The sequence below is a fragment of the Schistocerca americana genome, chromosome X (genome assembly GCF_021461395.2).
Source record: "Schistocerca americana isolate TAMUIC-IGC-003095 chromosome X, iqSchAmer2.1, whole genome shotgun sequence".
Lineage (NCBI taxonomy): Eukaryota > Metazoa > Arthropoda > Insecta > Orthoptera > Acrididae > Schistocerca > Schistocerca americana.
In genome coordinates, this window is record NC_060130.1 from 244,967,409 (window position 1) to 244,984,662 (window position 17,254).

General features: G+C 40.7%; 1 protein-coding gene across 1 annotated transcript in view; it reads left to right on the plus strand.

Moving 5' to 3' along the window:
- LOC124556564 (ankyrin repeat domain-containing protein 13C) overlaps positions 1-17,254 on the plus strand; it is a 106,687-nt gene that overhangs the window by 52,685 nt on the left and 36,748 nt on the right. Inside the window, exon 4 of the mRNA XM_047130519.1 lies at positions 10,693-10,824. Within this exon, the coding sequence (XP_046986475.1) occupies positions 10,693-10,824 (132 nt within the window). The remainder of the gene's footprint in view (positions 1-10,692; positions 10,825-17,254) is intronic.

Here is a 17,254-nt window from a genome sequence, read left to right on the forward strand (position 1 = left end):
CAACTGTATGCAGATTTTGCTGATCCCTTCTTATGAGCAATGTCTCTCTTAGTGGTAGACATCTTGTTTAATTTCCCCTATGTGGCTAGGTTGTTCTCCATGACATTGCACACTACAGTTAGTGTTTTTTCTGTTGCTTTCACTATTGAGGGTGGACAGTGTGCCCCATTCGCAGATGATGGTCGTCACTTTGTGATGGAGAAAAGTGAAGTGGTCTGCCACTGTGTTAACAAAATGCTGCTGTCTTGCTCTGTGAGACATAACAAGAAAGAAGAAAAAAAAAGAAAAATTAGGGCCTAATTTGCAAACTGAAATGATGAGTTAACAGTAGCAAAAATAGAAAGAAATAAAGAAGGAAAAATTCATTAGGTTACCATATGTAGTAAATATTTTTCAAAAAATTAGTAACACATTTCATAATACTAATGTTAAAATTAAGAGTTTTCACATAGAATAAACAAGGAATACAAAGGACAATGCTCAAAAATATGACAAATCAGGTCATTACCTCCCTTTCCTGTTCCAGTCGCGTATGGTTCGCGGGAAGAATGACTGTCTGAAAGCCTCCGTGCACGCTCTAATCTCTCTAATTTTACATTCGTGATCTCCTCAGGAGGTATAAGTAGGGGGAAGCAATTTATTCGATACCTCATCCAGAAACGCACCCTCTCGAAACCTGGCGAACAAGCTACACCGCGATGCAGAGCGCTTCTCTTGCAGAGTCTGCCACTTGAGTTTGTTAAACATCTCCATAACGCTATCACGGTTACCAAATAACCCCGTGACGAAACGCGCCGCTCTTCTTTGGATCTTCTCTATCTCCTCCGTCAACCCGATCTGGTACGGATCCCACACTGATGAGCAATACTCAAGTATAGGTCGAACGAGTGTTTTGTAAGCCACCTCCTTTGTTGATGGACTACATTTTCTAAGCACTCTCCCAATGAATTTCAACCTGGTACCCGCCTTACCAACAATTAATTTTATATGATCATTCCACTTCAAATCGTTCCGCACGCATACTCCCAGATATTTTACAGAACTAACTGCTACCAGTGTTTGTTCCGCTATCATATAATCGTATAATAAAGGATCCTTCTTTCTATGTATTCGCAATACATTACATTTGTCTATGTTAAGGGTCAGTTGCCACTCCCTGCACCAAGTGCCTATCCGCTGCAGATCTTCCTGCATTTCGCTACAATTTTCTAATGCTGCAACTTCTCTGTATACTACAGCATCATCCGCGAAAAGCTGCATGGAACTTCCGACACTATCTACTAGGTCATTTATACATATTGTGAAAAACAATGGTCCCATAACACTCCCCTGTGGCACGCCAGAGGTTACTTTAACGTCTGTAGATGTCTCTCCATTGATAACAACATGCTGTGTTCTGTTTGCTAAAAACTCTTCAATCCAGCCACACAGCTGGTCTGATATTCCGTAGGCTCTTACTTTCTTTATCAGGCGACAGTGCGGAACTGTATCGAACGCCTTCCGGAAGTCAAGAAAAATAGCATCTACCTGGGAGCCTGTATCTAATATTTTCTGGGTCTCATGAACAAATAAAGTGAGTTGGGTCTCACACGATCGCTGTTTCTGGAATCCATGTTGATTCCTACATAGTAGATTCTGGGTTTCCAAAAACGACATGATACTCGAGCAAAAAACATGTTCTAAAATTCTACAACAGATCGACGTCAGAGATATAGGTCTATAGTTTTGCGCATCTGCTCGACGACCCTTCTTGAAGACTGGGACTACCTGTGCTCTTTTCCAATCATTTGGAACCTCCCGTTCCTCTAGAGACTTGCGGTACACGGCTGTTAGAAGGGGGGCAAGTTCTTACCCGTACTCTGTGTAGAATCGAATTGGTATCCCGTCAGGTCCAGTGGACTTCCCTCTGTTGAGTGATTCCAGTTGCGTTTCTCTTCCTTGGACACTTATTTCAATGTCAGCCATTCTTTCGTTTGTGCGAGGATTTAGAGAAGAAACTGCAGTGCGGTCTTCCTCTGTGAAACAGCTTTGGAAAAAGGTGTTTAGTATTTCAGCTTTACGCGTGTCATCCTCTGTTTCAATGCCATCATCATCCCGGAGTGTCTGGATATGCTGTTTCGAGCCGCTTACTGATTTAACGTAAGATCAGAACTTCCTAGGATTTTCTGTCAAGTCGGTACATAGAATTTTACTTTCGAATTCACTGAACGCTTCACGCATAGCCCTCGTAACGCTAACTTTGACATCGTTTAGCTTCTGTTTGTCTGAGAGGTTTTGGCTGCGTTTAAACTTGGAGTGAAGCTCTCTTTGCTTTCGCAGTAGTTTCATAACTTTGTTGTTGTACCACGGTGGGTTTTTCCCGTCCCTCACAGTTTTACTCGGCACATACCTGTCTAAAACGCATTTTACGATTGCCTTGAACTTTTTCCATAAACACTCAACATTGTCAGTGTCGGAACAGAAATTTTCGTTTTGATCTGTTAGGTAGTCTGAAATCTGCCTTCTATTACTCTTACTAAACAGATAAACCTTCCTCCCTTTTTTTTATATTCCTATTAACTTCCATATTCAGGGATGGGTCGCTGCAATGATGGACAAAATTGCCCCCCCCCCCTCCTCCTCCTCCCAATAGTCCATACCTCAATCCATGTGACCTTTTTCTTTGGGGGTACCTAAAGGAAAAAATTTTCCCGAAATGTCCACGTGATTTAATGGAACTCATAAGACTTATTCTTCAAGCTTGCAGTGAAATTATGGAAGACGTGCCATAGGGTAATCACTATCTTCAGTGTTCGTTTGAAGGAAGTTAGGAAACGAAATGATGGACATATTGAGCATGTGCTGAGTTAGAACAAATCTCCATGGATGGCTCTTCATTGTAGTATATGTTCCTTTCATATTGTATTGACAATAAAGTTTATATTCAAAAACAAAGTGGTAACACATTTCGTGCACCACCCTGTAAATTACAAATGAGCACTGATGGCATGGAATGGGACGAGAAATCAGGCTGGTGTGTTATATTTGTTTCATGGTTTTAACTTCTTACTTTGGTTCTACATGAGACATGTTGAATGCTCTGTTCAACATGCTTCTGTATGCAGCCAGTGTACACGTGGCTGGAACGAGCTGTTGTGTCTGCAACTGTCTCCTTTCTATGTATGTGAAAGACGTGTTTGTTGTTTCTGACACAGACAGACAGGTAAAAAACTAAATTAATAGTCTGTCTATGCATAACTGTGAAGTAAATGTTTAGCTGTAAATGATTAAAATTGGTGCACAGATCTTCTGTTTGATTTCTGTTATCCAAGAAAAGTATTGTATTATCCTTATATCTGTAAAAGGATAGTGTTTTAGTTATGAAGCTATTGTTAGGACAGTGAACTGGATTTTCATGGCAAGTAATGTGTTATCAGGTGTTGAAAAAACACTGAGTCCTTGTAAATGTAGTTTAGCTCCTTAATGTATCTTACATTAACACAAGCAAAGAGATGTGACTGGACACATTTTAATATTATTAAATACCCTAATTGAAGAGTCACAGTGACATTACACTCAAATGCAAAAATACCCGTTACAGATCGTAGTCACAAGACATGTTCCGAAAGTAAGTGTAGTTGATTTTTATATTCTTTTAGAAAAAGGTTATTTGAAAAGAATTGCAGAATATTGTTGCTACATGGTCACCATCGCATAAAATGCATGTATGAGCGATGGCATAAGCTTCTTTATACCCTCCTTGAAGAACTCTCCTACAGCCTCTTTCCTATGAAAAGGGAATTACACATTTCCTATCCCATCCTTTCGTAATCCTAACTTGTGCTCTGTCTCTGATGACCACATTTTCCTGACTTCAGAACCTCTTTCTGCAAAGCTGGGGCAGCAGCTCATGTCACTCACCCAGTGAAAGATCTGCTTAATGCAACCTGTCACAAACATGTCATCTCCAGAAGTTTTCCAGATGCAGGGCCTGCGAGATCACCTGATCTGAATCCATGTGACTTTTGGCTCTAGGGCTATCTAAAAGAACTTGTTTACCAGGGACACATTCAGTCTCTACATGATCTGAAGGCCAGTATAAGGGGACATGTTGCTCAGATTCCATCACAACTGCTATGAGCAACAGTTGATCACATTGTTCTACGACTGCAGCATCTCATCGATGTCTCCTGTACTCGTGTTGAACAAACTGTGTAAGCAGCGACTAATAATAAATCCAACATTATACGCTTCCCTCTTGTTTGACCTTTCCTGTTCCTAATCCATTACATATGGAAACATTTCTCTGTATATGTCTTCCTTGCATTCACAGCACCAGATTTGCACCTGGTGGCCAAAATTGGGACTATTTTTTTTTTCCTAGTGTAAATCGATTCCAAATTAACACATTAGAGTATCTACAAAGTTTCTCTGTGATGTGATAATTACAGCCTACACTGGACCTTTGTGAGTAGGTGCACTTTTAATTGTAACCACCTTGTGGATATAACTGACGCAATGTCACCTTATTATGATATGACTGTGTCTCATCCAGTAAAGATAATTGTGAACTATTGTCATCAGGTTAATGGAGAGCAAGCACAATGTGGGTTCTTAAATGCCTGAAATTAACCATAACTTAACTGTTCTAATTAACTTTGGAGTATGGCGGAAGTGCTGGTAACTTCCAGCGGTGAACAGTTTTGCCTGTACGTATCAAACTGAATTTGTTAAGTGGTAGCACTCATGCCTCTGTGTCTTACAGGAATTGCAGATACAGACCTGCCAAAATAGTAAATACCATTCACCAGCAACTTCCAGGTCGTGGTTTCCGGGCAACAACACATTAGCAAAAACAGAGTGCTATCAAATTTTGAGAAGTATTCGCTTCCAGCTAAATTCCTTATCAGTAAATCTGTGGTCTACTGGGTATTTATGGTGGCTTCGAAGCCCATGCAGATTCTTATTAATCCCTATGGCTTTTTATCTCGTGTCATAAGTGTTAACTGCTGGCTAGTAGAAATGGGCATAAAATGGTGCACCCAAGAATAGGCTCAAAAAAGCTGCCCGTAGGTTTCCCTTAACTTATCAAAATCAGTAGATACTATACTAATGAAGACCATGTTCACATAATCATTGAACTGAAAACCAAATAAATTAAAAGTGTATATGCTGAATATGGTTGTTGCTACTGGTGAAGTTACCGCAGTTCCTACAAGGCACAGAAACATGAGTACATCTCCTTAAAAAATGCAGTTTGATATGTACAGACAAAAGTCTTTGCCATTTGGAGTTACCAATATACTTCCATATTCCAAAGTTACATAGAACAGGTAATTCAGATGCCATCAACACTACTTCGTAAAATTGGTCAATTGTAACACTGTCATTAAGACAAGGTTTAGATGTGACTAATCTTAATGATCAGATTATAGTATAATCACCAAGTTATGGATTAAAAAGTCAGCATAAGTGTTCAGATTGTGAATAAAAATATCATATAATGATAAGCTACTTGGTTCTGGGAGGGGTGATGATAGTTTGGAAGTACTTTGTAGCACAGAAACCCTATTAATCAACATGACAGTGCCTCACCGGGAAAGCCTGAAGAATTACTTTGTAGAAAGTCGCCATTTGTCAAAGAGGATCTTCAGTCTTCCTCTAAATCTCTCTTTAAACTCAACAAAACTTGCAAAAGGAGTTGGTGACATTGGTAATGCATTGTGCTGTCTCAGGTGCTGCGGCAGCTCCTGTCGCTTTTCCATGTGCTGTTGTTGCAACAGTAGATGTTGCCATAGTTTTGTGAACACTGGTTCCATTTCATTATTTACAATTTTTTCCGAATTGTACCATTTCAAAACTGTGTGCACATAACTTAAAGTGAGTAACCTCATTGCTACTTTTGTGTTGTACACAATGCCAGTTTTGTTGAAAACACAAGTCATGTATTCTGTTGGCACATTATTGGGTTCATGATAAACGCATCATTTTGGAGCAGCTATGCTACATTCAGTACCAAATACAGTAAAACTTAAATGAAGCAGAATGTGTATAATTCGGGAATCTGCCCAAACCATACAGGTATTTCAGTCCCGACGCGTTCAGTAAACTTTTACGTGTTAATTTTTTTGTGTAAAGCGTAACGTGCCTAACGTGGAAACTGGTGGATGGTTCATCAAACCACCTTCACAATAATTTTCTGTTATTTCACTCTTGAACAGAGCTAGGGAACTCTGATTTCCCTTATTTTGTTATGATGATCCTTTCTCCCTATGTAGGTTGAAGTTAACAAAATATTTTCGCATTTGGAGCAGGAAGTTGATGATTGAAATTTCGTGAGAAGATTCCACTGCAATGAAAAACGCCTTTGTTCTAATGATTTCCACCTCAAATCCTGTGTCACGTCAGTAACACTCTCTCCCCTATTTCTCGATTTAAAAAAAAAAGGGAGGGGGGGGGTGGGGGGGACAAGCATAGTGTAGGCAGTCTAGTTACTAAATCTGTTGCGTCTTAGGCATGGTCTTTGATTCGCCTTCCCCACATTTCGTGTGAGTTCTTTCCAACTAAGTTGTTTGTAATTGTAGCCCTAGGTACCTAAATTTAATTGATTTTACTGCCTTCTGATTTGATTGAATTATTGCATAGCCAAAGTTTAACTGATTCCTTTTAGCACTCCTGTGGATGACCTCACACTTTTCATTATTTAGGGTCAGTTCCCAATTTTCACACCTAATGGATATCTAAATCATTTTACAGTTGGTTTTGATCTTTTGATTGATGACTTTACTAGATGATAAACGACATCATCTGGAAACAACCTAAGACGGCTGCTCAGAGTGTCTTCTAAATCGTTTATGTACGGTATGTAAGGAACGACAGGGACTATCACTTGCTTTACTCAGTTACTTTCCGTCAATTACTACGAACTGTGACCTCTCTAACAGGAAATCACGAATCTAGTCAGACAACTAAAACGTATTCCATTAGCATACAATTTGATTACAAGCCGTTTGTGAGATGTGGTGTCAAAAGCCTTCTGGAAACGTAGAAATACGGAATCGATTCGAAATCCTTTGTCAATAGCACTCAACACTTCGTGTGAGTTAGAGCTAGTTTTGTTTCACAAATCAGATTTTCTCTAAATCCGTTTTGCCTGTGTATCAGTAGACCATTCTCTTCGAGGTAATTCATAATGTTCGAACACAATATATGTTCCAAAATCCTGCTGCATATCTACGCTAATGATATGGGCCTGTAATTTAGTGGATTATTCCTATTGCCTTTGTTGAGTATTGGTGTGATCTGTGCAACTTTCCAGTCTTTGGGTACGGATCTTTCGATGAGTGAGCAGTTGTATATGATTGCTAATGCAATGGCTCCATATTTGACATACTCTGAAAGGAATCTGTTGGTATGCATTGTGGACCAGAAGACTCGCTTTTATCAAATGATTTAAGTTGCTTCACTACTCTGAGGATATATTTCTAAGTTACTCATGTTGGCAGTTGTTCTGGATTCGAATTATGGAATATTTACTTCGTCTTCTTTGGTGGAGGAATTTTGGAAGGCTGTGTTTAGTAACTCTGCCTTAGCAGCACTGTCATCGATAGCATTTCCATTGCTATTATGCAGAAAAGGCATTGATCGTGTCTTGCCTATAGCATACTTTACACACGACCAAAATCTCTCTGGATTTTCTGCCAGGTTTTGAGACAAAGTTTCGTTGTGGGAACTATTATAAGCATCTCACATTAAAGTCCGCGCTAAAGTTCAAGCTTCTGTAAAAGATCACTAATCTTGGCAGTTTGGCGTTCATTTAAACTTGGCATCCTTTTTATTGTTGTTTTTGCAACTATTGTATTACAGTATACAGTAGTTATTCATGTTTCTACAAGGACACTACTTTTAACATGAAGACTGTACATCCCTGATAGTGCTGCCAAGTAGCACAAAACCAAGAAAAAGAGTGGACACAGCACGTCCCTGCGGGTGTGGACATCAAACCGTGCCGCTCTGTGCAACAACGACCAAGTTACACGCAGTGTCGGTAGGTCAAAGGAAACGTCTAGTTCCTGAGCACTCTGTTTGTCGGCATTTCTCATTTTCCATTATTATTCATGTGCGTGGGTGCACACTGGAACATTGTTGCGCACTTACGAACACACTGCTGCAGTCTACACAGTGAAAGAGGTGCATGTTGTACCGTTAAAGAATGGTTTTACCTGGCATGGCCAAGAATTCCTAGAAATGCGCTACATGCAATATTTTCTAGCAGTTTCAGTTGAGTCGTAGTACTTCAAGTGATAATATGTCAAATAAAAAGTATATGTCGCTAACACTTAACAGAAAGATTAGGGTAATCGAGGCAAATATAAAGACAAACTCTTTGTGCTTGAAATAATATTGCGTTTGAAATGCAGTAAAACACAGATTTGTGATACTTCAAGAAACAAGCCTAAGATATGGAATGAATGGATGAAAGGGAACAGGCAAATAAAAAGAAAGGCGAAGAAGACGGAAAATGAAAAAATTAAAGAGATAGGTCTGAACCCACATTGCAGAATGAGATTCTGAAAGTCTCTAAAGAGCTTGCAATGCGAAGTTTAAGGAGCCACAGGATGTCTGGACAGTTCCACAAAGTTAGGCACAGCATCTTGTGGAATGAAGTGCATGGTAAAGCTAAGGAAGTGCAGAAAAGAGTACCAATTGAGTGGAAGACAATACCGTACAACGTAATTGCGAATTATGACCCCAAAGACGTGTTCATTGTTGTTGAAGCAGGACTGTTTTATCGAGTACTGCGTTCAGAATCTGTAGCAATTCGAGGTGGAAAGTGCACCAGAGGAAAAATAACCAGTGAAAGATTCCCTGTACTGCTGTGTGGAAACATGTTAGGTGAAATGGAGAAGCCACTGGTGATTGCAAAGGTAGTAAAAACATAGACATCAGTAAGCTTCCAGTCACATGGTGAAGCAATAAATAGGCATGGATCGTGAGTGATCTTATGGAAGGTTGGCTGGACCTCTTTCAGTGCTAAAATAAAAAAAAAAGGAAATTGCCAAGTTCTCCATTTCCTGGACAATGCAACCTGCCACCCAAAAGTCAAAGTATCAGATGTGAAATTGGCCAAGTTATCAACAAGGCACTGCGCAAGCTGGTGGTGGTTCCGTAATGGTGTAGGGTGTTTTTACGTGGACGAACTGGGTCCTGGGGTAAAACTGGACTGATAATTGACTGGAAATGGTTATGCTTGGCTACTTGTTACCAAACAGCGATGGAATTTTTATGGATGACAATGCGCCATGTCACCTGGCCATAATTGTTTGCGATTGGTTTGAAAAACAATCTGGATAATTTGACCAAATGATTTGGCCATTCAGACCACCTCACATGAACCCCATAAAACATTTATGAGACATTATCAATAGGTCAGTTTGTGCACAAAATCCTGCATCGACAACACTTTCGCAATAATGGAAAGTTATAGAGCCAGCATGGCTCAGTATTTCTGCAGGGGCTTCCAACAACTTGTTGAGTCCATGCACGTCGAATTGTTGCACTATGCCAGGCTGAAGAAGACCCTACACAATAGTAGGAGGTATCCCATGACTTTTGTCATCTCAGGGTACAATAAATAAACATCTACTGTGTAGGAGTGAAGGTATGCAAATACGTGCATAATTACAAATTTATGCCAGTAATTTTGTGCATGATACCTGACAAATTTTGTGTAGAATGGTGAGTTTTGTGTAATCCAGAAACTTGACCAATATGGAAAATTATATTAGTCCCCATGTGATTCCATACCGAGCAAGTTTTAGTGTACCATTTGCCCAGGGCTATCATGAGCAGTAAAGAAGTTTAGAGACAAATCACAGCTGAATGCCAAAAAATAACCATCTAAATAGAAACAATGGAAATATCAAAAACATGAGTTGGGTTGTTACAGTTAGACTATTAATGCTGCGAGATGAAGGCTTCTTACAAACAGTGAGCTGCCTGCCATTCACGACATAACTAACTTTATGGATGTGGTTGAGTCACACAGCTTCACTTAGAATACCACTTGTAGTAGCCTCTTGGTGGGGGCACATGCAAGCTAACAGCATTTATGCTAGCCCTTCAATTATCACCTTTTGCCCAGGACATAAAAGGAGTAGCAAGTTGACTTTTTCTGCTTTGACTTTGCTGTTATGTTGATGACGAGAATGAGATTCAAAATGCAGTGATAGAAGACATGAGCGATGTGTGCTTTACATGAGAGGATGATTTTGGTTTTGTAGTTCACTTAAAAATTGCCCACAACGGAGCACATATTTCAGTATCGAGCTTGCATGGAGCCAAAAATTCCAAAATTTGTAGGACACATTGTAATTTATACAGACTCCGTGATAACTCTTGGGTAGGAGTGAACAGTAGGAGGCATTACTGAAAAAAATACTGAGTTATGATTTCTTGAAGAATACCAAGACAAATACACTGTACAAGATGATGATAATGCACTTGTTCACTACTCTATTAAATCAGCGATGAACAGTTCTTGATAGTAGTAATCATTAATAGTGGGCAGTAAATGTGCTTTGTGTCCTTCTTCAGTACCTGCCTTTATTCAGTGTCTCTTGATGTGTTATATTACATTGGTGTTACTTATATTTGTTATAATAACTGTTGTAATCATCATTTTTATCAATTAGTTCTTAATTTTATTTTCAGTCTCCTCACTAGTGCGGAAGTTGAAGCAGCAGGCTCGAGAACAAATGGAAGAGCGAAGACCTTCTTTAGTAGCAGCACTGAATCAGATGGGCGATTTTTATATGGAACTGAAATGGGATTTCCAGAGTTGGGGTATGTACCAAGTGCCTTTCTACTTGTTACCAAATTTTAAGCACTAACAACTCAAGAACAAAATGAGATATCTTACTGCTATTAGTTTCAAACAATATTTCAATATCTTATCTACATTTGATTCACTGCAGTGTATGAGCTAAAATGAACCATACGCAAAGTTTACAAAATAGGTTTCTACCTCTTCAAACCCCCTAAAATTTCATGTAATGTTTTACTTAATTTGATGCAGTGCAGTAAAAATAATAGATAACAAAAAGAAATTCAGTTCTTTGTTAAGTGGAGCTATCAGACCACAAGTTTTCATAAAATCAGATTATAAGTATTTCATATCAACTGGAATGCCGCCTCTCAGGACAGGTACCAGCATTTGGCCAGCAGTGCATCCATAACAAAAGCTGCCCTGAGCACAGAATGCATAGCAGAGAGCACGTCTGCAGCAGCGCAAGGGTTAATGGACCAAAGGTGTAATAATCACATAGGGAGAGATCATGACTATAGGGTGGGTGCACGAGTGTCTCCCTCTTGAGTTGGCATAACTTATGCATTACAACATTTGTGATGTAGGGATGTGCATTATCATGAAGCTGCAGCACCCCACACAGAACTTGGATCACCATTCAACAATGGTGGTTTTCGACAGACATGTTGCCACATACTCGTTCTTCAGTCTTCAGTGGATGTCTACTGGCATTTGTCCTTCAGCAGCCAAGAAAAGAATAACAGCTCATTGGGTCTTGTTTTGGGCACATTTGGTAATAATGTTGCCTTACTTTAGGTTTTCACATTTACTGCTCACAGTTTGGAAGGACATGAATGCTACGCTAATCTCTTATATACCCATATTGGAGTCGCACAACAGACCAGGGGTTTGGGGTGATGTGAGGCAAGGAAAGTTTTCTCTAGATGGCCCATAAACAGGTTGGCATAGAAGCGTGCCATGCAGGTGCCCATGGGCATGCCACAGATTTGTTTGTATATCTTCGCTTCAAAGGAAATGTAGTTGTGCCTTAGGATAAAGTTAGTAATGTGTATGAGAAATGGGGTAATGGGTTTGTAGTCTGAAGGATGTCGGGAAAGGTAATGTTCAGAACTGGCAAGACTATGAACACGAGGGATGTTTGTGTATAGGAAAGTGGCATCAGTGGTGACGAGTAGGGATCTAGGAGCTGAAGAGGTGGTGGTGGTGGAAAGTTGATGAAGGAAGTGTTTGGTGTCTTTGACTAGATTTCAGCAATTGGTTGGGAGTGTTTCTCAATGAGGTCCGAAATTCGTTCAGTCTGGGCAGAATAACCTGCTACCCCATCCCTTGTACACATTACTAACTTTATCCTAACACACAACTACTTCTCCTTTGAAAGGAAACTATACAAACAAATTTGCAACATGGCCATGGACAAGCACATCACACTCTCCTATGCCAATCTTCTAATGGACCATCTAGAGGAAATCTTCCCAGCCCAGCCCCCCCCCCCCCCCCTCCTCCCCAATCTGGTTTAGGTTCATCAGTGATATCTTCATGGTATGTAGTCAGGGCCAAGACATCCCATTCTCATTTCTTCACAAACTCAATGTCTTCTTTCCCATATACTTCATCCAGTCCTCAACACCAGCTTGCCACCCCACCTGGATGTCGACCTCCTCCTCTCTGATCTGATGGCTCCATCCACACCTCTGTCCACATTAAACCCATTAACCACCAACAGAACCTGCACTTGGACAGCTGCCATCCCTTCTGCAGCAAAAAATTCCCTCCATACAGCCTGGCCACCCGGGAGCAGCATATCTGCATTGACAAGAACCCCTTGCCCAGTAATCTGGTCTCACCGAGGCCTTCACAGACACACACTACTCACAAGACCTACTCCACAAACAGCTTTCCTGTGCCATATCCTCATACACCCCCTATCCTTCCACCAGCTACAAAGAAGTGCCCCCTTTGTCATCAAATACCTCATCTTTTGTCAGGGATCATTTCCTGTGGAAGACCCAGATGCAAGACCACATGTTCTACCCCCATCAGAGGCTGGCCCACCTGTGAAAACAGCCACATCATATACCAGCTCTGTTACAATCATTGCCTAGCTTTTTATATGGGTATGGCTACCAACCAGCTGTCGACCAGGATGAATGGCCACCATCAAACTGTGGCCAAGAGCATAGAGACTACCCTGTGGCACTAGTTGCAGCTGAGCATAACATGCTTGATTTCAATGGCTACTTCACAGCCCAGGCCACCGGCTCCTCCCCTCCCCTCCACCAACAGCTTTTCTGAACTGTGCAGATAGGAGTTATTCTTACTACACACGTTATCTGCTCTCAAAATTATCTTGACCTCAGCCTACATTCCCCACACCCTACACCCAACAGTTTCTGCCCTTCTGTCCTATCACCTCTACCCTATTTCACGTCCCCTCACCCTCATTATGCCACCCACTGCCAGTGCACTCACCTGTTGTTCCCATTCCCATCTCCTCTCCTTTCCTGCTCTGTCCCCCACTCTCATCCACCTCCTTCCCTCCCACCTCCTTCCCTCCATCCCTCCCTCCCTCCCTCACACTCACCTCCCTCCCTGCATGAAGGCAGGAATGTTTCATAGTACTCTGGACAATACTAGTCCAAGCAAAGTCATCAATGAGTGCATTAATAAACTGCCTAAGAAAGTTTGAGAGGGTCCAGGTATAGCTCTGATCTGCCAGAAGTCTTTAATATTCTGTCCAGAAATTAGCACAAACTTCCAGAGTTCCAGTGTGCTGAAGGTCTCATCAAGGCCTTCACAGACACACACTATCCATCAGCCCTACTTAGCAAACAGATTTCCCGTGGCATATACCCACACACCCCCTATTCTCCTGCCACTTTGAAGAACCAGCAACAAAGTAGTGCCCCCTTTGTCACCCAACACCACCCTAGACTGGAACAACTGAATGACATCCCTTGTCAGGACTTTGATTATCTATCATCATGCCCTGAAATGAAGGACCTCCTACCCAAGATCCTTCCCATCCTTCCTAAACTGGTGTTCCATTGTGAAACCAACCGTAACAGCATCCTAGTCCATCGCTGTGGCACTTCCAGTCCCAGCCCCTTGTCAGCGATATCATATGCCTGTGGGAGATCCAGGTACAAGCTCTGCCCAGTCGACCAACCCAGCACTTCCTATTCGAGGACTGTCACAGGCTTATCCTACTCCATCAGAGGCCGGGCCACCTGTAAAAGAAGCCATGTCATATACCACCTCTGCTGCAATCATTACAGAGCTCTCTATATTGGTATGACTACCAGCCAACTGTCTACCAGGATGAATGTCAATGCCTAACTGTGACCAGAAAAGCAAAGTGGACCATCCTGTGGCATAACATGCAGCTGAACATAACATGGTTGATTTTCACGGCGGCTCCATTCCACCAACAGCACCTTTTCTGAACTGCACAAATGGGAGTTATATTTACAACACATTCTCCAATCCCAAAATTATCTCAGCCTCAACCTCTGGTAACCTACTGTCCCCACACCTTTCACCCAAGAGTTTCTACCCCCTTTGTTCTACAACCTCCTCCCAGTTCACATCCCCTCACCCTCATATCACCCACACTCTACCAGCGCATTCACTACTGCTTCCCCCTCTCTGCTCCTCTCCTTTTCTGCTCACTGCCCACCCATGTTTCATAGCCTCCTGACGCTGCCTATCACAGCCTTGTCCTGCTGCCTTCTACTATAGTCCCTGCATGTGTCTCCAGACAGCACTCTTCTCTCTCCCCCCCCCCCCCCCCCCCTCCTGTCTGCTGTCCATCCCCTGTCCCTGCCACACTCCCAATTGCTGCCTTCGTCCAATGCAACAGTTGCAGTCCTTTTCTTTTCTGAATTAGTCTTTGACTGAAAGCGTAGTGGTTATCAGTTCTTTCATGATGCTTTTATGCAGCTCAACTTGTCATCTTTATGGTTATGGTGAGTAGCAGTCTATCCTTTTTGTAATTGTTGATATTCCTATCTTGACTCTCCATTGTTGTTTAATTACTAGTTTTAATGGGGACTAATGACAGTTAAGCAACTGTAATAGAACATTCAGCATTAGAAACTTGATTATGCCCTAATTGACTTTACTATGTTACATGCATCAGTGATTGGAGTTCATATCCCTTCTAGCCATTCTGATGTGGGTTTCCCATGTTTAATGTTCAGGAGGACAATGGTTCAAATCTCCATCCTGCCATCAAGATACAGGTTTTCTATGATTTCTCAGAATTACTTCAGGCAAATACAAGGATTGTTCCTTCCTAGGACATGACTTATTTCCTTTCCCATCTGATAAACACAATCTGAGCTCGTGCTGCATCTCTAATGATCTCATTGTCAAGTGTATGTTAAACACTAATCTTCCTTCCTTACTTCCCACAGTTTGTACAAATCATTTCAGCTAAATTCTGGAATGATGTATTTATTTCTACAAGGCTGTGGCTGATTTCTTTTTTAGGTACTTGTCCAAGTTAGTGCTCCATCTCAAATGACACTAGTATTGATGAGATATTCTGTTCTAAACTTTCCTCCTTCTGGCAAGCAGTATTTTAATCTGAATTATAATGTAAGCAGAGTAGTTAAAAGTTACATGGGTCATTTCATGCTAACAATGAGAAGTCCCCAGTGGTGCAACTGACTCTTTGCAACCACCTATGTGGTGGTGTAGGTTAAGAACCCATAACAGGATTCAAACCCGCCACCTTCAGTTTTTCAGGCTGTTACGCTACCCATTATGGTACAATGGTAGGCAATAACCTGGTGTTAATTTGATGCTCTAGCATAACAGACAAAATTGTTTTTCATCATTTATACATAAACAAGGGCCCACCAGGGTGAATGGCTTCAGGGTGGGATACCTGGGTTCATAACATACACAACCATATAGGTGGTTGCAAAAAGTTAATTGCCCCACTGGGGACCTCTCCTTGTAAGTGGTCTAGGGGTTCTCATATGACCATAATTGATTTTGATGAGATTATGTACGAACAATTGCACATGTTCCCAATGAACATTGGTAAAGTTTCACGATCATTAATTCAATACTTCTGGAGATATAGTAATTTGTTTGATCTCATAGTGCAGCTATCAACAGTGCACCTGTGAGTTTTCAGTAACTTCGAGACATAATATCTCCAGTAATATTGTCTTGAAAGAAACAAAACTAGGTCATCTTGCACAAATTTTTGCGTTCTCTTAAGCAAAATAATAAAAAAAGAATTCCTGAGCGATTTGCAAAGTCAGCCCAAAAAACATTAAAAAAAGTTAACTTCAGCTTTTTATATCTCCAAAAATAATTACAGGATACACGTGAAACCTTACATGTAATAACTTACCAATACAAGGTCTTAGAATATAAAGTTTCATCCTCCTATTGCTTTCCAGTAGAGTACAAATTGAGGACAAAGTTGATGACCTTTAAAAAAATACAAAAAATGATTATTTTTGACCCACTTTCACAAAAAAGTCTTCTGCAAACTCTTTTAAACAATTTTCATTTGAAAGACCATGTTTTAAAGCACCTAGAAAACTATATTTGGTTTTGCAGTGTGAGTACATAAGGCCTAAAAAATGATGACAAGGTGGAGACGCATTGAAAATGGATCCATTTCCACTGGTATTCAAACTAAATCTGACATCTTTTACTATGTTCTACAGTTGTTTAGTACTCTCTAGAAAGTGAGATAAAGTGTGAATAAGTCGAAAAACTTCAAAAAAGGGATGTCTTTCATCACAACTCATCATGACACATTTCAGTCTGTTTTTCTGCTATAACTATACAATCAAACTGGTCATAAACTTCACAGTCTAATAGTGCATTACCAAGACACAGGAGCTCTTGGTAGTAAAACTGTTGCTTAATAGCTGCAGTAGATATCATATAAACAGCCTGCAGCTTTTACACCACTGTCGTATTGTGTAAGTTTTCGTGAAGTTCATAGTAGTCTTCCTGACATTTTTTGAATGGATTCATGTTATAGAGAATGATTACTGTGTCCTTTTATTGTGTAATGCTATCAGTGTGCTAGTTTAATTCTGGTTGAAGGTCTGGCATACTCTGTGTTAGCATTGTTTGTGATTAAGTGGAACATTAGTATACACATGATAAATTGTGTAAATGTGTTGGTATGGTCCATAGTTTAGACAAGAAGAGAACAGAAGCTTTCGAAATGTGGTGCTACAGAAGAATGCTGAAGATTAGATGGGTAGATCACATAACTAATGAGGAGGTATTGAATAGAACTGGAGAGAAGAGAAATTTGTGACACAACTTGACTAGAAGAAGGGATGTAGGTTGCAGTAGGTGCTGGGAGATGAAGGAGCTTGCACAGGATAGAGTAGCATGGAGAACTGCATCAAACCAGTCTCTGGACCGAAGACCACAACAACAACAACAACGGTCCATGGTGGCTTA